This window comes from Pseudonaja textilis, chromosome 1 (genome assembly GCF_049901715.1).
Source record: "Pseudonaja textilis isolate UNSWEBS1 chromosome 1, rPseTex1.2, whole genome shotgun sequence".
Classification (NCBI taxonomy): Eukaryota; Metazoa; Chordata; class Lepidosauria; order Squamata; family Elapidae; genus Pseudonaja; species Pseudonaja textilis.
Window position 1 is genome coordinate 143064707 of NC_141990.1, and position 24491 is coordinate 143089197.

General features: G+C 40.8%; 1 protein-coding gene across 2 annotated transcripts in view; it reads right to left on the reverse strand.

Moving 5' to 3' along the window:
- Positions 1–14767: 14767 nt before the first annotated feature.
- Positions 14768–24491, reverse strand: part of CTNNA1 (catenin alpha 1) — an 80877-nt gene continuing 71153 nt past the window's right edge. For both annotated transcript variants that reach the window (XM_026710422.2, XM_087918542.1), the window contains exons 16-18: positions 18654–18759; positions 17178–17312; positions 14768–16120 (exon numbers count right to left, since the gene is read on the reverse strand). In XM_026710422.2, the coding sequence (XP_026566207.1) occupies positions 15833–16120; positions 17178–17312; positions 18654–18759 (529 nt within the window). In that variant the 3' untranslated portion in view covers positions 14768–15832. The remainder of the gene's footprint in view (positions 16121–17177; positions 17313–18653; positions 18760–24491) is intronic.

Sequence of the window (24491 nt, forward strand, 5' to 3'; positions counted from 1 at the left end):
CAAAAGCAGGCAATGGAAAGAGCCATCTTGGTTGAATCAGAGACAGGAGTACAAGTTTCTCCCTTCCCCACGTGTGATGGAATGGGAACTAAGAATGAGATGTACTCCCTGTTCAGGCTCCCAGGTCTTATGAATCAGCCTGGAGGCTGGCTTTATTCCCTGGAAAATTGCAGTGACTTCTCATTAAAAATAATACCAGCTGGAAGGTATTGGAATCAGTCTGTACGACGATGTTTTGCATGTTTGCTTGCTGGTGATTTTGGGGTGTGTGTGGTTGGGTGGCGGGAGGAACACAGTAATGTTTCCATGCCACCGAACACAGAGTTTGAATTAGTCAATATCTCAGGACATTGCAAACTTTTATCTTAACCAACGTTTGCATGATTCATCCACTCCTGGAACCATCGCCGACTTTTTTGTGTAGACTCCTTGAAAGGGAGAATTCATACTGAAACATGGAAAAATGAAGAAATTAAAGTTGCCAATGTTACCAGTGGTCTTTTTAATCAAACTCCATTCAAGGCTGAATGGAGAAAAAGCACCCAATTCCAATCACATTATTTTAAGAGGCAGTAATAGCATTGCATATTAACTGGATAGGAATAGGGAAGATTTAATCTTCATGTACCTTTACATTGGTAAAGAATTTTATGATCTCAAATCAAGTTCTAAGAGGCACAATTTGAACATTTATCTGTTGAGATAAAGAAAGTAGCTTCTGCAATCTGTAAAATAATCAGGAAAGTGACATGATTGGATTTGAAGCATAACGACAATGCTAAATTACAGAATCTTCTTGTTTCCAGATAAAGCGCGTTCTTTATACACAAAGACTAATGTTGCATCTTTCTGGGAATAAAGAAAACTCTAAAAATACCAAGAGAAAAGAGAGTTGCCAACTTTTTAGTCACCCTTGCAGCTGTAGCATCTTTAGTAACAAAAATTAGAGGACTATAGCACGGCTGCTTTAACAGAGGACAGTGCTCGGGAAGTGCCTGTTAAATCTAGATCTTCACTGAATATTAATTTGCAAGGAAAACGTAACAGACAGCTCTGAAAGTTGATTGAACCTGAATTTGCATCGTTTGATTTAATGGACATTAATCTCTTAAGTTGGGCCTGAAATCTGAGCAAACTTTGTTCGTTGGATCAGAAGGCGCTGAAACAATACCAATTAAACTAGACTTTTATAATAATCTCAGGGAGCAATATTTAATAAAGTTGGAGCGTATATGAAATTGACCGGCAAGCCTCAGTTTAGAGACTTATAGTGAGAGTATCCAAACATTCTTTGGCGGGGTAGAAGTTACTTTCAGGGGCTTTAAGCCGCAATCGCTGCAAGCCTGTGATAGAGTCATATTCAGTTTGATGGAATTTATTATTGCAGAAGCAGGCTATTGATTATATATATACATGAGAATATCACCCCTGTTTCCATTTGGGAAACAGATGAACATCTGTCTCTGTCTCTCCCCCACTCCCACTCTCTCTCCCTCTCTCTTTCTCCCTATCCTCCCCTTCCCCTCCCACTGCCTCCCTCTCTCCCTCTCCATCCCCTTCTCCCCTGTCCTTCCCCTCCCTTTCCCTCCCTCTCTCCCCCTTTCCTTCCCGCTCTCCCACCCACCCCTGCTCCCTCCCTCCCTCTCCTCCCCTTCTCTCTCCCCTCTTACCCCTTCTCCCTCCCTCTCCCTCTCTCTCCTCTCCCTCTCTCTCTCCCTCCCTCACTTTTGCGCTCTCTCTCAGCGTGTTTCTAAAAATGAGTAGGTATAGGTTTATTTTGAAATGGTTATTTTCCTTAAGTATAACCAAGATGAGCCGTAGCCACTTTAGATCAAGTTCTGTGTGGGATCCATTGTCATAACAACAGTGAGATTCTGTTAAGAAAAAGCAAGAGACAATTAATTGTGGACTTCAGAAAGGAGGATCGTTTTCCAGGGCCGCCAAACAATTATTGACTAAGGAGGTTTAACGTGGCCAGAGTTTCTTCTGGCAGGATCTGAAAAACTTGTACATCTGGACTATCTCTAAGATTTTTGCTGCCTAATGTGGGGCAGCAACTGGCTTTTTCCTCACCAAAGAGTAGCAAAGCAAAGTACTTTGGCAAAAAAATAAAAAAAATAAAAATCAATACAATTCTTTGGCAGTTAGAAAGCAAGAACCATACTTTAAAATGACTGCACAATTACGAATGGTGTAATCTTTATCCTGAATTCCATGGGGTGAGATGAGAGAAATATCTTAATAAAAGCAGAAATTATGCCTGTATCGGAATGAAACATGTTGCTTTGCTTTTATAAGCCACATAAATCATCTTTTTCTTCTTCTTCAGAGCAAAATGTTAGGCAAAAAGCAAACCCATAGGCCAAATATGGGGGCTAAGGACTCCAACAGCAGATGAACCCCACATTTTAATATATACATCTTGAGGTCCTAGATCATTCTTCCCCAAACTGCAAATCCTCAGAAAAACTGGGATTTATGTTTATATATTTGGAGTTAATATATTCGGAGAGCATCACATTTGGGGAAGCTGGCTCTAGAAAACATGGTAGCCTCCAGTTGTGTAATAGAGAAGGCCTGGTGTTTCTGGGAAAACTAATATACTCTTAAAAAATGTAAAAGTATTTTATTCTTATTTGCTGGGGAAATTAGGTTGGTTTACCAATCCCAGCTCAGGGAAATGAGAATCACCTGGGGTTAAAAAGTGGTACAAAAGCTTTCTTATTGAATGATACTGTTCCTCTTCATTTTTGCTTTTCAGTATAATCTTTCCCCAGATGGCTTTCCTGTTCTATAGAAAGGGATAAAGGAAGAAGTGAGATGGCCGAAGATAGGGTGGGTCTCTGGGTATTTCCTCCCAGAGATAAGATAGCTGCTGAGGAAAGTGGGTGTGCTTTTATTTTAGGGGAATACGCCATTCAGCAAAGAGAAAAGATCTGAACAATTGTAAAAGACAATGCTGCAATAAATGCAAAGTCAGCTTCAATAGAGTAGTATTATTCATTAAAAAAAATCCATGGTTGTGAGGAGAAAGATGGAGAGCATCTTTCATTCATAATTATTTGTAATGATTCTCAAAGAAGCTGCTTGTAAATTGTGCTCCTTGATAGACTTTATCTATACCTACCTACCTACCTACCTCTGTCCATCTATCTATCTATCATCTATTCATCTATCTATCTATCTATCTATCTATCTATCTATCTATCTATCTATCCATCCATCCATCTATCTATCATCTATGTATCATCTCTATCTCTATATATCTACCCATCTATCAATTATCTTTCTTTTTTTCTCTCTCTTTATCCATCCATCCATCCATCCATCCATCCATCCATCCATCCATCCATCCATCTATCTACCTATCAATCATCTATCTATCTATCAATCTATATCTATCTATCTATCTATCTATCTATCTATCTATCTATCTATCTATCTATCTATCTATCTATCTATCTATCTATCTATCTATCATCATCTATATCACCTATCTATTTTGTGCCCTTATTATTTTTATTATAACTCAAGGTGGTGAACATACCTTTCTTCATAAAATACAACTGCTGGAATTCACAACTTCAGTGTGCTGCAAAGACCACTGGCATTGGTGGCTTTAAAAAGGGGATAAAAATAATTTTTGGAAGCTTGTTAACACTCTATTTGCTGAAATTTTGACATGTACAACTTTGAATCCCAGTTTCTCCACTGTGATGGCCTTCCAACCTCCTTGTAGGGTATACGATTATTTGGCCTGATCACCTAAAGCTACCATAGAAGGAGGCGGGCATAATAGCTGGCTAGATACCCTAAGCTTCAAATGAATTATATGCATTAAAAAAGAAAAATAGATGTAACTTAAGGTACTGACTCTATTGTTTGTAGCCTCTGCAGATGTGAACAGTGGTTTTCTTTTATTTCTTCCATTATTTAATGGATTTTGTTCCTAATCATTAATCTTTTTTTAAAGAAATGAAAGTAAAGAAAGTGCCACCTTTGTGGATTTTTAAATTGTTTCTGCTATCTGAGCGCACCACTTAAATGCGATAGTATTTGATAGATGGAGGTAGGGTGGGAGGGAAGAGATAAGCCTTTTGTTCCTCAAAGATGAAAAAAGCTTCAGAAACTGGATCTTTGGCCTTCAGTTTGATTGGAGAGCCAGTCTCATATGTCATCCAGAGGCACTTGAGGGTTTTTCTAGTTTTTCCAACTTCCTAGATTTTCCTTTATCTAAATTGAAACCGAGAGTCAGCTTGGTGCAAATGGCTTAAGGCACCAGTCTAGAAACCAGGAGGCTGTCAATTCAACTCCTGCCGTAGGCACAAGACTAGCTGGGTGACCTTGAGCTACACACTCTCTCTCTTAGCTCTAGGAAGGAGGCAATGCCAAACCACCAAAATCTTGCCAATTAAACTATTGGACTTCTGTCCAGACTGCTGCCAGGATTCAAAACTAACTTGAAGGCATCCAACACAACATCAAACTATTGTTCAATGATGTAAGTTGTAACTTTCAGCTTTATTATTGGGTGCATATTTTTGACTTCAGTTTTTCTATGGCGTGCCAGTGGTCAAGTAAAGAAGACATGGTGATATTAGAAAGTGATTATGTGAGCCCTTTAATATCATGGCCCTTTAACTTCACCAATAGTGAAGCCTGGTGGTGGCACCATCATGCTGTGGGGGTGTTTTCCAGCAGCGGGCACTGGGAGAAATGTCGGGGTTGAGTGAAAGCTGGATGGGGCAAAGTACAGGGGTGCCCTCAATGAAAACCTGTTCCACAGTGCTCAGGACCTGAGACTGGGTCAAAGGTTCACTTTCCAACATGACAATGATCCTAAGCACACAGCCAAGTCAACACAGGAGTGGCTTAGGGACAACTCTGTGAATGTCCTAGAGTGGCCCAGCCAGAGCCCTGACTTGAACCCTATTGAAAATCTCTGGAGGGGCCTGAAAGTGGCTGTCCACCGATGGTCATCATCCAACCAGACTGAGCTTGAGAGGAGTTTAAAGGAAGAATGGCAGAGAATCCCCCAAGCCAGGTATGCAAAACCAAAGAGATTCAAGGCTATAATTGCTGCCAAAGTTGCTTCAACTAAGTACTAAGTATTATGCCAATGTGATATGTCAGGATTTTTTTTTTCCTTTTTAATAAATTTACTTACATTTTGAAAATTCTGTTTTCACTTCAACATTATGGGGTACTGAGTGTAGTAGATTAATGAGAAAAAAAATGAATCCCAACAATTGTAGAATCAGGCTGCAGCGTAACAAAATGGACGAAAGTGAAGGGGGTCTAAATACTTCCCGAATGCACTGTAAGTCTATAAGTCTAAGTTTAAGTCTCTCAAAATCTCACAATGGAGATGGCGCAAATAAATATTGCTTAAAGATAGGAGTGTACTTCTTAATTATTCAACAAAACCTTGGAACGTGTCACAGTATGAATCACTCGAGAGTTATCACTCATTGGAGACAGTGAAAACCTCTCTCTTCAATGTACATGTTCATATATGTTGATACCACTGGTGGGATTCCAATTTTTTTACTACAGTTCTGTGGGAGTGGCTTGGTGGGCCACGAATGGTTTGGTGGGTGTGGCAGGGGAAGGTTACTGCAAAATCCCCATTCCCTCTTCAGCCCACTAATCTGCTTTCCAGCTCCGTTCTCCTGTGCAAAAGAAGACCCAGCCGATCAGCTGGGACTCAGAGGCAGAGTATAGATTGGGGGCGGGGGGGACCAGTCAGAGGTGATATTTGCTGGTTCTCCAAACTACTCAAAATTTCCGCTACCGGTTCTCCAGAACTGGTCAGAACCTGCTGAATACCCACCTCTGGTTGATGAACAGATGCTGGCTATGAACAGATGCAATGGAAAGACATATCAGTGTTACTTGGTGTGGTCAATGATATATTTAAAAATTAGTTTCAGCCATTTCCTATATGTAGCATAGTGTGTTTCTGATATTCCCCTTTATCCTCTTTTTGTCCTGCTCGTAATAAACAAATGGTGAGAGAATACAGGTAGTCCTCAACTTACCACAGTTCATTTAGTGACTGTTCAAATTTACAATGGCACTGAAAAAAGTGACTTAGGACCCTTTTTCAAACTTACAACCTTTGTAGCATCGTCATGATCATGTGATCAAAATTCAGATGCTTGGCAGCGGGTTCCCACTTACGACCGTTGCTGTGTCCCGGAGTCATGCAATCCTTTGAAGAAGCAAAATCAGTGGGGAAGCCAGATCCACTCAACAACCGTGTTACTCACTTATCAATTTCAGTGATTCACTTAACAACTGTGGCAGGAAAGATCATAAAATGGGGCAAAACTCACTTAACAAATGTTTCACTTAACCACAGGAATGTGGGGCTCAATAAGTTGAGGACTACATGTGTATCTTTTTACCATATTTCATACAGACTTGGGTATTTGTTTCCAAGATACAGACGTGTTCTGTCTCACCATTTTTCTTTCCCAAAAGATGAAAGAGTACAAACTCACACCAACACAGGCAGGCAAGCTGACTCGGACTTCACAGAGTTAATTCTTTGGAACTGATAATGTCCTTGGCATTCCAACACGCTCTGCCTGCCAAGTCCGAATTGATAACAAGTAAAAAGCTACTCACAGAGAATTACAAAGCAGACCACAAGAATCATTCACAACGAAAAACCTGAAGTAAGATTAAACTTTGTCCCGTACAAAGTTCCAGCCGACAACACACCCACTTTTATCCCCTGTGGGGTGTGGCTCAATGACTCAGCTCACTCTCTGACCCTCCCATGCCTCCTACGTTGCTGCTCACGTTTCTCCCTACGACGCTGCTTAGGATCAAGACAATATTCTTCCTCTTGACTCCCTGTCAGGGGCTGCTCCATTATGTTTTCCTCCTGATTAATCTCAGGCTGACTGTTCCTCTCGGTTGTCTGATGGAACCTGAGGCATTCTCAGGGAGGAAGGCATTGCCAGAGAGGAAGGTCCTGGGGAGGAAGGCACTCCCAGTTCCTCCTCCTCATCTTCCGAGTCCTCTTCCTCTAACAGCACAGGCTCGGGAATCAGAGCCACAACACAGACGGGTCCATCTTTTTATGAATTGTTCTAGGATCATCCAGAAAATTCCTATCAGATTCTTTGCTCTATAATTTCCAGGATCTTCCTTTTCCCTTTTTGAAAACAGAAACTTTCTTCCAGGCAGCTAAAATATCACTCTGCTCTTCAGGTTCTCTCAAAGAGAATACATAAAGGATCATCAGCAAATTCCTTTAGAACTTTCGGATGTCATCTGTCAGAGCCCTGGAGATTCAAATCATTCATAATAAAGAGGTAGGGCTGATATTCCCCCCCCCCCACTCTATAGGGTTGAAGCTTTAATTCTTTACTTCCCAACAACCCGGTGGAAGCTAAGGATCTTCCCCTGAAGATGGAGAAGAGCGGGGCCCAGGTAACCAGCCGATTGTGCCAGCCTAAATTCATGCCTATCAGCATTTGGCTTGGCTTTTGAAGTGATTACACCTCAAATATGGTCCTGTGTGGAATAATAAAAATTCATATTCCAAGAAAACTACCTAGTCAGCTCATTGACAAATCTTAATCGGGCAAAGGGAGTATGCAACAGCACCCATTATATTCACCCATTTAGCAGCTGTTCAAGCACTATAGACCACCGAAAAGGAGTGACATGCATAAGACCACATTAGAAGCAAATACAGAGTGGATGAGTTTGGAGAGGAAGGAGGATATAAAGGAAGAGATTACAAGAAGAAGTGCGAACTGTACACAATAAGCTTGACGAGCTTTCATGATGAAGATCCTGGAGATTATAGAGCAATGAATCTGATAGGAATTTTCTGGATGATCCTAGAACAATAAAAAGATGGACCCGTCTATGTTGTGGCTCCGATTCCCGAGTCTGTGCTGTTAGAGGAAGAGGACTCGGAAGATGAGGAGGGGGAACTGGGAATGCCTTCTTCCCCAAGACCTTCCTCTCTGGCAGTGCCTTCCTCCCTGAGAATGCCTCAGGTTCCATCAGACAACCGAGAGGAACAGCCTGAGATTAATCAGGAGGAAGGCATATTGGAGCAGCCCCTGACAGGGAGTCAAGAGGAAGAGTGTTGGTTCGATCCTAAGCAGCATCATAGGGAGAAAAGTGAGCAGCAACGTAGGAGGGTCAGAGAGTGATGATAGAAGAGCTTTACATTGTCAGGTGGTGTGGCTTTGCCCCTCAGTGGGACAATGTCTTGAAAGGAAGTGAACTCACTTGAAATAAAAGGTGACTGTGTCTAGAAAACAGGCCACCCCCACCCTCTTCCCAGTCAGGTGGAATGTAGAAGCCTAGTACTGGACGTGCTTTCCTTTTTTATCAAAATGTTTTATCTGATTTTTGTTTCATGGACCTCAGCTCCTAAATTTGCTCTAGGAAATGGATGAGGTGGTCGGGTCACATTGGAGTCTAGTACCTAGGAACTGATAACATACAAGAAGAGGAAGCACCTAATTTGTACGTGTTTCAAAAACAAAATCGTTCTGTACTACATAATTCACTGAAACATCACGAAGCTGCCTTAGACTAGTTATGGTTTGTAAAGATGGATTTCCAGCAGTAATGAAATGCAGCGGTACCTTGATACTCATTGTTAATTGGTTCCAGGAGATGCAATGAGTTCCCAAACTGATGAATACTAAACACTCCCCCCCTCAATATGGAATAATGTACAGGTAGTGCTCAATTTATGACCACAACTGAGTCCAACATTTATGTTAAGGGAAAAATTTTTAAAATAAGTTTTGGGCCACTTTATGACTTTTCTTGCCACAGCTCCGGACTACTTCTCTAATATAGGTAGTTGTTGTGGCTCCGGGCTTGGATTCAGCTCCTGTGACTGATATGAGTTCAAGTGAGGAGGACATGGCAGAAAAATATGAGCCGGCATGGCTCAGTGATTGGACTGGTAACCAGGATGAGGAGATGGACGTGACAAAGGACGACAGACCTGATGTATTAGAATTGTCAGGACCTTTGACCTCCTCTGGTTCCTTATCTGATCAACAGCCGGGAATGGCTGACAGGGAAGTTTTGAGAGAGTCTTCTAGTGGAGATGAGAACTTGGAAAATTTGTGGTTAAATGTAAGGAACAGAAGACGGTTGAGAAGGCAAAATCAGCTGGAGCGAAGGAGGAGAGCGAGTCAGTAAATTAGCACGTTGCCTCAATGAGTATAAAAAGACACAGCTGGGCTGGTACATTTTGCCAGGAACAAAGTGACTTATTGAATGAGGACGTTACAGCAAGAAGCTCTGAGACTGGAGATTTATTGCCAGGACTGGTTTGCCGGACAGAGTAAAGATTTATGCTGTGGATTGTGATTTCTGCCAGCCGTTATCTTGTAAGACTTCTTTCCGTTTGATTTAATTGTGAAACGGCTGCTTTCTGTTTTGTTCGTTTGAATTTTGAAGGGGAGTCATAACAGGTAGTTATGTTGAGCCATGGTGGCACAGCGGTATATAAGTAAGTCTAAGTGCTACTGCTATTGCTATGTTGGGTTGTGTCAACTGCAAAAATAATTTGACAGAATAAACTAACAAAGCTCTCCTCTTCTTAAGTCTGCCTTGACTACATGGAGCATTGCTTGCAGTTGAGATGTCCAGATTCAAGAACAATTCCGCTGTACAGTGGAAGAAAGCAATCCTTTCTGTGTGTTGATTTCATCTCCCTAGCAAAGATATTTAAAGCTGCTTTTCTCAAAAGAGAAGAGCACACAGCTAAAGCTTCAAAACCAGACAGAAGCTTTCCCCTCTTACTATTAGGTTGACCTCAGCCTAGCTATCACTTTTCTTCACTCACTGAACTCAGAGACATGAAAAGGTCTTTATTTAAGAGCACATTCTGAGGCACTGATGTATGTGCCAGGAGGGGAACATCCTGGCCATTGTTGCATTGCCCAGTTGCATTTCATCCAGGCCCTGGCTGGAAAGTGTGCTATGTTCTTTGTGGCCTTTCCTTTTTCTCTTATAAGCTTGGGTAATTTCAGCTATTTCCATCTGCCTTTTTCATTCTGAAGCCGTGTGTGCATTTTTCTTTTGTGAAGCCTTTCAATTTTTTCCTACATCATTAAACTCCGAAGCCCCATCAGGCACAAGGTACAGAACCATTTTCAGTGGCTTGACCAACACCCTAATTTAGACGCACCATTTAAAGAAAAGGATAATCTGGCAGAGGAAATGTGTTAAATATGTTAAATCGCCTTTAGCATATGTTTGATAAAGCTGCTTAAACATCATCAAACAATTTATCAATGACTTGTACACATTTCAACCCACGTTCTACAACAACCTTCACAACAACAAAGCTGACTGTTGTTCGGTCAGTACTGTCTGGTAGAAGAACGCATTCAGGTTGTCAGTTGGCTTTTTCACTTCAGGAAGCTTTTTTTAGCAGGAAAATGAGAACCAGACAACCTTAGTTGACTTATGTTGATTCATTAGATTGTGATGATGTGGATTTTAAGACTTAAATCAAAAGAAAAATTGGAGAACAAGGGTTACACTTTCCCCCCGATTTACACACATCCAACTGTCTGAAAGATTTAAACTAGGTGAAAGGAAACCTTTGTCAATTTCTTGTCAATTAGACAAGAAAATGAGGGACGAAAAAGAAATATGTACTAATGATGAACATCTTTTTGCAAAAGTTTATAAAGTGTTATTGAATTTTCATCTTGAATAGTCATAAATATGTTAAAGGTTGTATGGCTAAATAGGCTAAAAAAATTGGTTCTTATGCCAATGATCAATGGGAAAATATGTGGACACAGAGTTTGCACTGAACTATGATTTGAAAGAATGTTTTAATAAAAGGATGTATTGATGGTATTTAATTCCTGATAAATTGTGAAAGATGTGTAAGGGAGTCTCAAACAAATATTGGAAATGCAATCAATTTGAAGGAATTTTACCACCTTTGGGAGACAGGCAAAAAGGCTAAGACATTTTGGAATCAGATAACTAACTACCTTGGTTCAGAAAATTCAGAAAATGGATGTAAAATTGAAACCCGAAACTTTTCTTTTAGGGATAGCTGATAAAACAGGGGAAAAGAAAACACGGGACTTTGTTTTTATATTTTGTCTTCAGCTCCTAGTTTGCTATAAGCATAAGAGTGAAAGAGGGCCATATACCCACAATGGAACTATGGACTTTGAAACCATTGGAGTTAACCATGGCGGCAAAATTGGCAGCCTTGATTAGAGACAATAATTTGATTAAATTCCTTGTGAGCTGGAAACCACTGATTTATTACAAGACAAGGAGAAAAATCAACTTATAACTTTGGGTTTTGAGGATTAGGGTTTGATTTGATCAGATAAATATTGTGGATTAATACCTGTATGGTTATTCATATTTGACAATCAATATAGTATAGAGAAGAATATATTATGAAAATTGAGTTTTTGAATTGTAAGGTATTAGTATTCTATTTTAATTGTTGGTATTATTATTTAAACTTAGAGGTTGTTTTATCATATTGTCTTAGTACTGAAAAAAGTCCAAGGTCACTATTGTTATGTATTTGATGTATTGTTTTTGCCACTTTTCACATGACGCATCTGGCCTGCGAGTTTGACAGCACTGTCCTACTTCATCATCAAGCCAAGCTTCCAAACTTCATAGTATCTCATGATGACTGCAGGTCCTCGACTTACAACCGTTTGTTTAAACCCCATCATTGAAACAAGTCACTTAATTACCCATTCTCGCACTTATGACCGTTGCAGTGACCCCATGGGGACATGATCAAAGTTTGGGCCCTTGGCAGCTGGGATGTATATACCATGGTTGCAGCCTCCCAGGGTCATGCTCACCACTGTGACCTTCTCAGGAGGCTTCCAACGAAGTCAATGGGGGAAACTGGAAGATGCTAAATGATTGCATGATTCACTTAACAACTGTGGCAAAAGGGTCATCAGAAGGCACGACTCGCTTAACACCATGTCACTTAGCAATAGGAATCCCACTTCTAAGGGCTACCTGTAGTTCCTTAGCTTGAGGGCAACAATGCTCCATTTTTTATCCCCTAGACTGAGTCTCGTTCCCAGTTGCTCCTGTTAGCAAGGAGGAGCACGACCAGAGATGGAGCAAGCGAACAAACAAGGAGGATGGACAGGTCCTGGGGTTGTCTTGATATATTCCTTTTAAAAATAACTTACTTGCATTTCTGCTGTATGCTTTCTTGACATAAGTGTTTCATTCATTTGCATCTTGGAATGGGGATTTTTCTTTCTTTCTGACATGAAGAATTGGAGCATAGTCTGAGCAAAACGGTACTTTAGCAGTGTTAGAGCCAGTGGTGGTGGGATTCAAATGGTTTTACCACCGGTTCGGTGGGCGTGGCTTGGTGGGCGTGCTTTGCCTAATGCTGGTGCGCAGCTTTCCCCACACCAGCTGAGACCTGCAGCGCCCATCAGCTGAGAGGATAAAGAAGAGAAAAGCGCAGGGGCGGGTGGGAGGGCGGATCCTGCGCTTTCCTCTTCTTTTCCCTCTCAGCTGATTGTGGATTTTTTCCCCTCCTCTCAGCTGATCCTCGGCTTTTTTTTTTTTTTTTACGAACAGTTTGACTGGTTAGAGCTTTAGAAATCCAGCACATATCACTTCTTGAGTACATTTAGTGCTGAAAAACGACGATGACTTGTGGCCTCTTTATCTTTCAGCTTGCTTTCAAAAGTTGTGGGTGCTTCATGACTGGAGGCTTTTAAGAGACTGGACAGTCACTTGTCTGGTGTCCGGTCTCCTGCTTGAGAAGGCGGTTGGACTAGAAGACCTCCAAGGTCCCTTCTAGTTCTAGTCTGATTCTAATCTCCAAGCGTTGACCAAAGCCAATAACTGAAAAACCTATTTTGGGAGCTCCCGTTCCACCCACCCTTTGGGATGATTTGTCTAAACTTGGGATCTAGCACACCATTCCCATCTCCTACAATAATTCCTTCCTGCTCTGCAATTCCTATTAAGATCCAGGAGAAACTTTTATAGAATATCTGTATTTGGAACGTGGACGGATGCCAGTGTTAAAATCTTTTTTTTTTTAATTTCAGGATGAAAATTCTTGCCTTTTTGATTGTTCTAGTATTTCCCAGGAAGAGGATTTGAGGTAATTTGCTATTCTGTTTTTCTGTCTTCTCCCAATTTCTCCAGTATTGATTACAAATTAAGACAATACATGTTCTAATTGTTTGAAATGTATTGATCCCCCCACATTTCCTGGCCCCGATTTACCTTGTGTTCTTTCATTTTTATATTTCATCATCATCAACATCATTCATGCTCTGATTCAGTAATTTATCATAGGTACATAAATAACCTTATGCTTAAATGTATATTTTCAACACGTTAACTTTTTAAAGCAGATTTGTGCATCTGTCTTCTAGTGGCTGAACCACTTTTTCCGAATTCCCTTCTCAATTCCCACTCATTCTTTTATGTCACCCACATTTCATTCATTCACAATGTGCCTTCAAAACCAGTTCCTAGTTCTTTTGTTATAATTCTCTGGATTGTAACCTGTGACCTATCACTTTCATGTGCACTTCAAAAATTCAGTTTCTGACATACATTTTAACTCTTTTGACACTGAAGCTACGTCTTTATTTCTTTGTGTACTGTACCAGATCATTGTCCTTCAGTTCTATTACATCTTATTCATTTGTATTTTCTTTTATATTACTATTATCTCTTTTCCTTCCCTGAGTTTCACATATGCACTTTTCATTTGATTGATTCATCCATTCAGGGTCTTTAACGTTTACTCATTCTATGCTTCAAGTTGCAGCCTTCAATATATGCTCACAAGTGGGCCCACAAATGTTGAGTTTCAACCAAGTTAACTGACGTTTTCGTAAAACACTTTTATTAAACTTAAGTTACTAACCTTAATATATCTGAACTACATTTATTATTTCCTGCTATCAGTCAGGGCCCCGTTCTTGTCAGTTTGGGCACACTTTATCCATTATGTCAAAAACACAACCAAAACCTAAGTACTGTCACAGTATTTGATGCAATCTGGAACCTCCAAGCCAACTACTTTGCAGGCCAATGAATTATTGCCCATATATAACTAAGAGTATATACAGTATGCAGCACGCCGATACTATAGCTATTGTCTTCTCTAAATATAATCTTCCGATGAAAGATAAGTACATTTAAGTGAACACTATTTGGATCTGGAAGAATTTAAAAATGGAATTCTTAAGTTATTAGGATCTTTCACATGTTACTTTCCCCTGAAATGCCAACATTCATTTTTTTATTATTATTCAGTCATTAACCCCTAGAATTATTAATTTTAAATTTGAATCCCACTTTTTTCTCTAACAGTTCAATTGCCAATGACATTTTGGAGATCACAAAACTGTATGGGTTGCCCAAATAAACCAAATAGATAAAACAGGTCCCTCATGTAACATAAAACACCTTTAATTTAAAAATGTATTGTGGAAACTGCTAACTCTTTAGAACAAATGAAGCTATGACTCCAGCTGATTAACTCTGGAGTGTCTTTTTCTCTACTGAAAGTTACAAAAGAGCAGATCAATTTTGCCTGTTGTGCACTTTTGTATGCAGGGCCTCTTGTTGACTTTTAACAAAACCATTTAAGAAAATTAGGCATGAGTCATCCATTATTGGCCTTTTAAAAGTTAACTCCAATTAGTCAGTACACTATAGGATTAAGCTTATTTTACCAACTGCCAAAGAAAACTCTGACTAGTACAACTGGTTTTTATACTTTATTGGAAAAGATATAAAAACAGAAATCCATAAAAATTTTAAAACAGAAGAATTATGCCATGGAGCTCCCATTATGACAATTCATACCTAGGGTGCAGCCTGAATAAACATAATTTGCTACATTTCTTTTTAAGCTTTAAGGAAAATGACTAGCAATTATTACAATAACACAGTGATGCATTTGCATTTGAATGCCGAAGGAAAACAGGCAACTTTTGCAGCACCCACTGGTAACAAGAATTTTTTATTAGTCTTGTGGCAAAAAAGATCAGTAACCGGTAACCAAGCATTGTCACATCCCAAAAAGAAGTAAAAATTTGTGTGTTCTAATACATTGCACAATGCGCATCAAGTTCCTTTTATAATGATTTCTTCAGTTCCCAAGAGTCAAGGAAAACTACCTTAGAAATGCTGATTTAGCTACAACTTGTCCCTCAGTATTATCTATACCCCTAATGTGTGTTCCCCTCAAGAGTTACTTAGAATAAATGCATCAATGTGTTCAGGCTGGAAAAAAGTCAATACCTACTTCAATTAGAAAGAATGCTACAGTATATTACTTCTTCAAATTCATTTTCTATTGTCTTAGTGTTCTAAGTAGCAATTAGCGCTTCCACTTTCCCAATTATTAAGCATAGCAAAGTTTATCTTTATCCACCCAGCATATATATACTTTTTAGAAAAGAAACAAACACATGTTCGATTCCCGTTCATACTGAGAGGGCTCAATTTTCTCCTCATAGAATGACATGATCCAGCTATGCGAAGGATGATTGTTACTGTGAATTTATCTTTGGTTATAAAACAGATTTAAAGCAGGCCTTATTTTATGCAAAACAGGAGCTAGAAATATCACAGAAGCATTTCTAGACAGCATGTTCATACTAACTTTATCGTGCGTGCAAATTGAAAGTTGAACTGTCATGCTCCCTAACTCTGTTTATTTCTTTTTAGTCTAAATGATTTTATCATAATATTAAGTAAATAAACTTTTAACATAATCCAGAAGGCAGAAATTCGGAAAGGAAGGAAGGAAAACTGAAATGACAAATTAAATGCTATCCATGGCTTTGAATTCACTGAGGGCTTGCACTGGGTTAACGTGTTTCTTCTGGGAAGCTCGCTTGATTTTGGTCTGGGTCTCATCTTGTTTCTCTCGCTTGACTAGGGGCTTCTTCTCAGGAGCTTTCATTTTCCAAGACACAGCAGGAAGGTTCAGAGAAGCCATCCCTTGAGACTTCTGGTATTTAGTGGAGGCCACGTAGGAGGCCTTCACGGTTTGTACCACAGCATTCATCAGGTTCTTGGCAGCCTGGATCAGGGACATGGCACTATCCACCTTAACAAACAAAGCCACAAAAGAGAATACTTTGAGTCTGAGACAGTGCCTGAAATACAGTTTGCTATAGGAAGTTTATCGATAGCCTAGTTCATATATATCAGAGATGCGAGAATTCCAAGTTTGTGAATCTCAGAACAAATGCCAAGAGGAAGCTGAGATTCAGGTTCCTTTACAAAGAAGATTCTGTTTGAATCCAAGGGTGCCTTTACCCTTGAGAACTAACTATGAAGGGAATGGAGAAAAACATCTAGATACTTGGGCTTAGCAGAGAAAAAGAATTACCAGCGGCTAAAACTTAAATGATGGTAAAATTGGAGTTTGTTATTTGAACAGCAGATGCCTGTGCTAAGTCACAAATTACATTTTGATGGGCTCTTGCTTTCAAAAGCTGGAAAAATACTATACATTTGATGGAATTGCTGGCACAAAAAGGAACAAGGGCGTCGTTCTGTCAAATGGGTTAGCTTCAATCGCCATTGTTATGTCTGCTGTGCTTAATCTTAGACAAAGGCTTTCAGCATCGGATGTATAAATCCACAAAAACATCAACAAAGAAATTTTGCAACAGCTTCATTGTTGCAAACAACGAAGACACACAAATGCCTGCAAATGGCAATTTAGAGGTTGAACAATTAGTTTAGAATGTAAAAAGACTGAAACAATTAAAACATAATCCTATGGGAAAACAATTACAGAAGTGCAATTTATCAATTGTTGGGGTTTTTTAAACTGACTTAAGGTTCTTCCAAAAGGTACAGTTTGGAAATCCATCCATCCATTCTTATTTCAGTTTGCCATTATTCAGCCAAGCCGTTTTCTTCATAATGAAATGTATGCACTGGATTGTTTAAACCAGAGTTTGGACCATGCTATCTTTCTGAAGGAAAAAGATGGTATAAATGTCTCCAACCCTGGGAGGAAAATCTCGAGAGGTCTTGAAGATGCTGAAAGAACAGCTTTACGTTCTACACCTAGAATTTCACAACTGAAGCAAAATACAGTTTAAGAACTGAATCTAGAAAGGCACAAAGCAAACATTAGCACATGTACATACCCCAGACACCACAAGTTCTCCTCCAAGATTCTGAACTTCTGCCTTCACTTTGCTACAAATGTTCAGCTGGTGACAGTATAAAGCAATACGCTGCAGATAGGCTAGAAGGTCTTGTTTGCAAGCAGAATCTGGGCACTGTGCACAGGAAAAGAAAAAAATACTTCATTCTTTAGGGAGTTTTGCACACTCCAACTGCACTGAAATACAAGCCGGTATTTTAGTCATTTTATTTCTTGTTAAGCTCTATTCTGAATAGAACTGCATCAGGGATATGGAGTGAGGAATGCTTAGTCCTGATAAAATTCCAGATAAAATTCTGGAAGGGCTCAAGCTCACCCAAACCCATAGCCAGGTTTTCAGTGATTTTTAAAAAAACATCACTGGGGGAACCATATGGATCTCTGTGGGGAGGCTGATCCAGAGAGAGGCATCACAACAGAGAAGACATAATCCTCATGTCCCAACAGATGGCATGTTTGCTTGAGGGGACTGGAAGTATACCCTCTGTGTCCAATCTTACAGAATGGACAGAAACTGCTGGATAGGCAGCCTTTCAACTAACCAGTCCTTATGGCATGAACCTACAAACCAATCAGCAGTAAGTGAAGCTTGAGGAGCAGTGGTGACTCAAGGCAAGACCCATTATTGCCCAATGGCATTTCATTCTGGACCACTTGTAGTTTCCAAGTAATCTTCAAGGGCGACCCCAAATAGAACATATTGCAATAATTCACCAAATGGAATTTAATTTCCATCAGTCTTTATCCTTAAAAGATTCGGGTAACAATAGTCCATTTTGTATATCTAATGAAACTGTCAATTATTTAAGAATAAACATTCTAGAATGCAAGGAGAAAATCCCAGATAAATATTGAAAATCCAAGGTAGGGTTAATATTGTTTTAGCTACTATATTGCCAAAAATATAGACAATGACTTGTTTGATCTCTTGGCAAAGACAATATACATGCATTATCTTTTCCCTACAGTGACAGTGACAAAAAAAAGTGAAGTGGACTGAAAATCCTTGTCCTTTTTTCAGCATGTCTCTCACTATAGTTTTCTATAATAAAATAGCCTGTGTTCTGAAATGAAAAAATAAAAGACCTGATGGCATCGAAAGAAAACAAGATTAATTTTTTATCATGTATATGATAGTGCCTTGAATTAAGTGGGTATAAATGCAAAACTCTGTATATGACAGAATATTCTTTTTTCATTCATTCCACACATCTGGAAATTTTAAGTAAGTTTTTATTTGCAATAATTATTTGAAAAATAAGGTATCAGTATAGAATATAAATTCATTAATATTGAGAGCAAGCAATGAGGAAAGCTTCTTCGTAGAGAAGGGTACAGAATTAAGATTCTTAGGAAGACTCCATAAAACAAAATAGTGGATCTTGGAGTTCATAAATCTATTGCAAAATTAAAAGTGAATCAAAGACTCATAAAAAAAAAATCAATTATGGCTTACGTGATCAGCAATTGTCCGTCCTAGTTTATCCATTCTTGACCCTGCTTCTGCAATTTTCTTTGCTGCACTGATTACATCCGATGTATTTTTTAGAGGTCCTTTACCTCTGCAAAAGAGAATAGAATATTTGTCTGTTCAAATCAAGGGCGCATATTTCTTTGTAAATTATTTCCCACGATATAGGATTCACTACTAGACTGGTATGGTAGTCCTCGCTTAATAATTGTTTGACGTTATGACTGACTACCCCCCAAAAGTGACTTATGATCCATCCACAAAGGTATGACTGCTGTACTCCTGGGTCACGTGATTAAATTAGTAGGCCAGCAAAATGCTGTGGATATAGTATATTTAGACTTCAGCAAGGCATTTGACAAAGTAGACCACGACCTACTTCTTGGTAAGCTAGGAAAATGTGGGATAGACAGCATCACCACCAGACGGATTTGTAATTGGCTCGCAAACCATACTCAACGAGTAGTCCTTAACATTTACATGTAGGAAAATAAACAGTGGGATACCACAAGGTTCCGCCTTAGACTCAGTACTCAATATCTTCATAAATTACTTAGATGAGGGAATAGAAGGGGAACTCATCACATTTGCAGATGACTCTAAACTGGCAGGAATAGCCAATACCCCAGAAGTCAAGCTCAGAATCCAAAAAGATCTTGATAGACTTGAACAATGGGCCATATCCAACAAAATGAAATTTAATGTGGAGTAAAGCAAGGTTTTGCAACCTGGGCAGAAAAAAAAACACAAAAGTACAGGTACCGATTAGGCAAAACCTAGCTCAAATACAGTAACTGTGAGAGGGACCTTGGAGTCCTAGTGGGCAATCACTTAAACATGAATCAACAGTGAGTTCTAATCCTGCCTTGGGCATAAAGCCAGCTGGGTGACCTTGGGCCAGCCACTATCTCTCAGCTCAGGATGCTAGCCAATCCAAAAACCTTGACTTAAGCGTGCTTAGAGTTGGTTGTGTGCGGCAGCAGCCAAAAAAGCTAATACAATCCTTGGTTGTATAAACAGAGGCAGAGAATCAAAATCACGTGAAGTATTAGCACCGCTTTATAAAACCTTAGTTAGGCCACACTTGGAATACTGCATCCAGTTTTGGTCACCATATTACAAAAAAGATATTGAGACTTTGGAAAAAGTGCAAGGAAGAGCAACTAAGAAGACTGAAGGCCTGGAGACTAAACCAAAAAACAGCTGCGGGATTTGGGTTTGGTTAGTCTAGAGAAAAGAACAACTAGGAGGGACATGATAGCAATATTCCAATATTTGAGAGGCTGCCACAAAGAGGAGGGGGTCAACTTATTTTCCAAAAATAGCAGAAGGCAAGACAAGAAACAGTGGATGGAAACTAATCAAGGAGAGGAGCAACTTGGAATTAAGGAAAAACTTCCCTACAGTGAGCGCAATCAACCAATGGAACGGCTTTGCCATCAGATGTTGTGGGCGCTTCATCACTGGAGGTTTTTTAGGAAGAGACAGGACCGTTACTGGTACTTGCCTGAAATCGTATAGGGTCTCTGGCATGAGCAGGGGGCTGGACTGGAATATCTCCAATCCCTTCCAGCTCTATTCTGATTGATCGTATTTGGGGCACTTATGACTAGTTGCTATATTATCCTATGGTTGTGTAACTGTGGTTTGTGACTCCCCCTCCCCCAAATTTCTGGCAAAAAAAAAAGTCCATTTGTTAGAATTAATGACCACATAGTATGCTTAATGACTATGGTGATTCATTTTATAACCATTGTAAAAGCAGTTGTTAAATTGACTCTAGTCATGTGGTGACATGATTAACAACTGCAATGACTTATGACCAAAATCCTAGGGTCAATTGTGATAATTAAGTGAGGACTACACTTAATATCTTATGGAACAAATACTTAAGCTTGGCCATGGTTTATTTGATCATGGTGCACTTAACAAACCAAAATAGCTTTACAGAGCAAAAGTAATCATAGCTTGTTCTTGGATTTTTTTTTGAGATGCTCTTACATTGCCCCTTGAAATTAGAGACTTGGGTAGGGCATCCTTTGGCATTGCCTCATCAAAATTTCCCTTATCAAAGCTTTCATGAATGATTTGATTCTGTGGCAAGTTCTGTATGGTGTTCAAAGTCACAATCATAAGAAAGGGGCCCAAATCCAAGGACAACCCTAGAATAAATCTGAGATCTATCTATTAATCTATAACAAAACATGGGCTAAACATCAAACAATTTTGTCTGATGGTAAAAGTTGTTTAATTATTAATTGCCTACAATTTACTGTCAGTTTAAAACAAATTGCAATTCAGTTCAGAAATGTAGATTATCAAAACGATTCTAGCTTTGTGCAGTTCCTAAAACATTTCATAAACTGAACTTATTTAGATCTAATTTTGTAAGCCAACTCTTCAGAAAAAGGGCGTTGGTTCTTACCTGATACGCCCGTTCTCTGTGAGCTGTGAAGAGCATCCAGAAGTGGGAGGTGCTTCAGTCTCTTTTGGAAAGGCTGGGCTTAAAACTCCGGGACGCTCCTCCTCCTCCTCCACAGAACACCTCCTCAGCGTCCCCAGTTTTGCGAAGACTGAGTGCCAAAGTCCGGGACTCATCACCTAATCTAGATCCCGGACCAGAATGGAACCCCACCAGACGGAAAGAAATGGGTGGGGCTGGATGCTCTTCACAGCTCACAGAGAAGGGGCGTATCAGGTAAGTACCAACGCCCTTTCTCCCATGAGCTGTTCAGAGCATCCAGAAGTCGGACATACCAAAGCTTGGCCTGTCCTTAGGGAGGGACTCCTTCTGGATCGAAATCCACCCCTAAACTCTGTGGACCTTCTGCAGGACTCTTCTGCCAAATGAAGCATGCGCTGAGGCATAGACATCAATTTTATAATTTCTGACAAAGGGTGATGGTGAAGCCCAAGTTGCCATTCTGCAAATTTTGTCTATGGAAGCCTATGTAGCCCATGCTGCTGATGCTGCCGCACACCTTGTTGAGTGGGCTGTAATGCCCTTAGGAACTGAGATGGACTGGCATTCGTAACTTTTAGCTACGGTGGCTCTCAACCATCTACCAATGGTCATCGACGACACCTTGTGTCCTAAAATGGATGGACTGAAGGATAGAAATAGAGCCTCAGATTTTTGAAATGCTGCCGTGCGGTCTAGATAGATGCTTAAGGCCCTTCGAACATCAAGTTGATGCCATTGATGCTCCAGTCTATGAGATGGTTTCGGACAAAAATTTGGAAACACCAACTCCTGAGCTCTGTGGAAGGCTGAATTTACTTTAGGAGTGAACGATGGATCCAATCGGAGAATCACTCTGTCCGCATGAAACACACAGAGGTCCTTTCTCATTGACAATGCCGCCAATTCGGAAATCCTCCTTGCTGATGTGATTGCAATTAGGAAGGCCACCTTATATGTCAGGAATTTAAGACTATTGGTTCTTAAAGGCTCGAACGGGCCAGTTGTAAGTGCGGTTAGCACCTTGTTGAGGTCCCGGGGGGATAGCGGTGAATTACAGGAGGTCGTAAGTTTGCAGCACTCTTAAGAAAGCTGTGGACATGTGGATGGTGCGCTATGGACCAGAGGTCACCCCAGGCTATCACCGAGGCTAAAGCCGCCACCTGTCTACGTAAAGTATTTGGAGATAGGCCCTTGGTCAACCCCTCCTGTAAAAAGGCCAATAATTGTCGTATTGATGGGGCAGTTGGGTCGATCTTAGACCCCCGGCACCAGCGACAGAAGGTGGACCACGTGGCCTTGTTTATACAATTTGTTGAGGACCGTCTGGATGCTTGAATGGTGGCAATAGCATCCTCTGAAATCTGTTGGGCCCTTAAATGGCTCCGCTCAACCTCCATACGGTTAGACTGAGCCATTGTGGGTTCGGGTGAAGTATCGGCCCTTGGGAGAGGAAAACCTTTGACGGTGGAATTTTCCAAGGTTGTTCTCTCGACAGGTCCTGTAAGTCTGCAAACCATGTTCGCCTGGACCTGTAAGGGGCGACCAATATCAATTCCGCTTGTTCCTCCAATAACTTCTGGATCAACCTGGGTATTACCGGGAGTGGAGGAAACGCATGTAGAAGTCCGGGAGGCCACTGACAAAGCAGAGCATTGACAGCCTCCGCCCCCTGAGTCGGGTACCTTGAAATATACTGGGGCAATTGGGCATTGAGAGGAGAGGCAAATAGATTGATTACCGGTTGCCCAAACTTCCACACTGCTTCCTGGAAAACAGACGGGTGTAGGTGCCACTCTGCCTGATCTATCGTGGCCCTGCTGAGCCAGTCCACTTGTGTGTTTAAGGCCCCTGCTATGTGTTCTGCCTTGAGCGAAAACAGATTGGCCTCGTCCCCTTTGAACAAATTGGCCGTCTCCAGCATCAGAAGTTTGGAATGGGCACCCCCACCTGTTTACGTGGGCCTTGGTTGTGATATTGTCTGCCACAACCAGAACATGGCGTGATTGGAAAAGGGGTAGAAGCTGCGTAAGGCCAGGTGAAATGCTCGCAGCTCCAACAGGTTGATGCTTTGTGATTGCTCGGAAATAGTCCAAATTCCCTGCGCAGTGTGGGATTGGAAGTGAGCTCCCCATCCTACCTGGCTGGCATCGATTATGATCGTTGCCCTGTAAGGTTCCTTGAAAGGACACCCCTTGTTTATCGTGTTTTCCGACCACCAGCGGAGCGATCGGAGAACATTGTGCGCTACCTTTATCCGGACGTTGGAAGTGGCTCTTCCGGGTCACTGGAAAGGTAGCAGGAACCACTGCAGATCTCTAGAATGGAATCGAGCCCAAGGCACAATGGAAATACAAGAAATCAGTTTCCCTAACAGTTGAGACAGCACTGCCAGGGAAACCCTCTTTAAGGCTCTGATCTTTCTGGCCAAAGACTGGATACTGTTTAACCTGTCCTGAGAGAGAAAGACCTTGCCCTCCACGGTATCTATCACTGGCCCTAAATGAACTAACCTAGTTCAGGGGATCAAATGGCTTCTATCCCAATTTATGGAAAAGCCATGACCCTGAAGGGCTCCAGAGTAATCAGGGTATCCAATTTTGCTTGATGTCTGGAAGATGACAAAATTAAAATATCATCCAGATAACATTGTAAGCGAATAGATTTGATCCTGAGTGAGGCAGCCAAGGCCGCGAGGACCTTGGTAAAAGTCCTAGCCGCTGAAGCCAGACCAAATGGTATGGCGACATATTCATAGTGCCGATCACAATAGCAGAATCTAAAATATCTGTAGTGAGCAGGTCTAATTGGTATATGTAGATAAGCCTCTGTGAGATCTATGGAGATCAGGACATTGTTCTCTCTGATGCTGAGCAGAATGGACTGGAGAGTAGTCATCTTGAATTTTTGATAAACCAATGATCTGTTCAGATGTTTGAGGTCTAGAATAGCCCTCCAGCCCCCCAAACTCTTTGGGACCACAAACAATAGAGAGTAACAGCCGTGACCCCGCTGTTCAGATGGGACCTCTCTAATGGCCCGAATATGTAGAAGATGATTGATCGCCTCCTGCATCAACGCCCTCTTAATGGGGTCCATGGACCTAGGGCTCCTAATGAAAAAGTTCGGGGGGGGGATTGAAACTCTAGCGCAAAACCAAACCTAATAGTGTCCTTGACCCACGCACCAGAGGTGGAGCTGTCCCATTGATCAGCAAACTATTTTAGCTGCCCTCCAATGGGAACTGCTGTCAAGGACTCACTTGGGGTGACGAAAACATCGGCCTCCGGTGCCTCTGCGGTTTCTTCTGTTTTGACCTCCCCACTGACCTCTATCAGAAGATTCAGACCTATCTCTGTCTA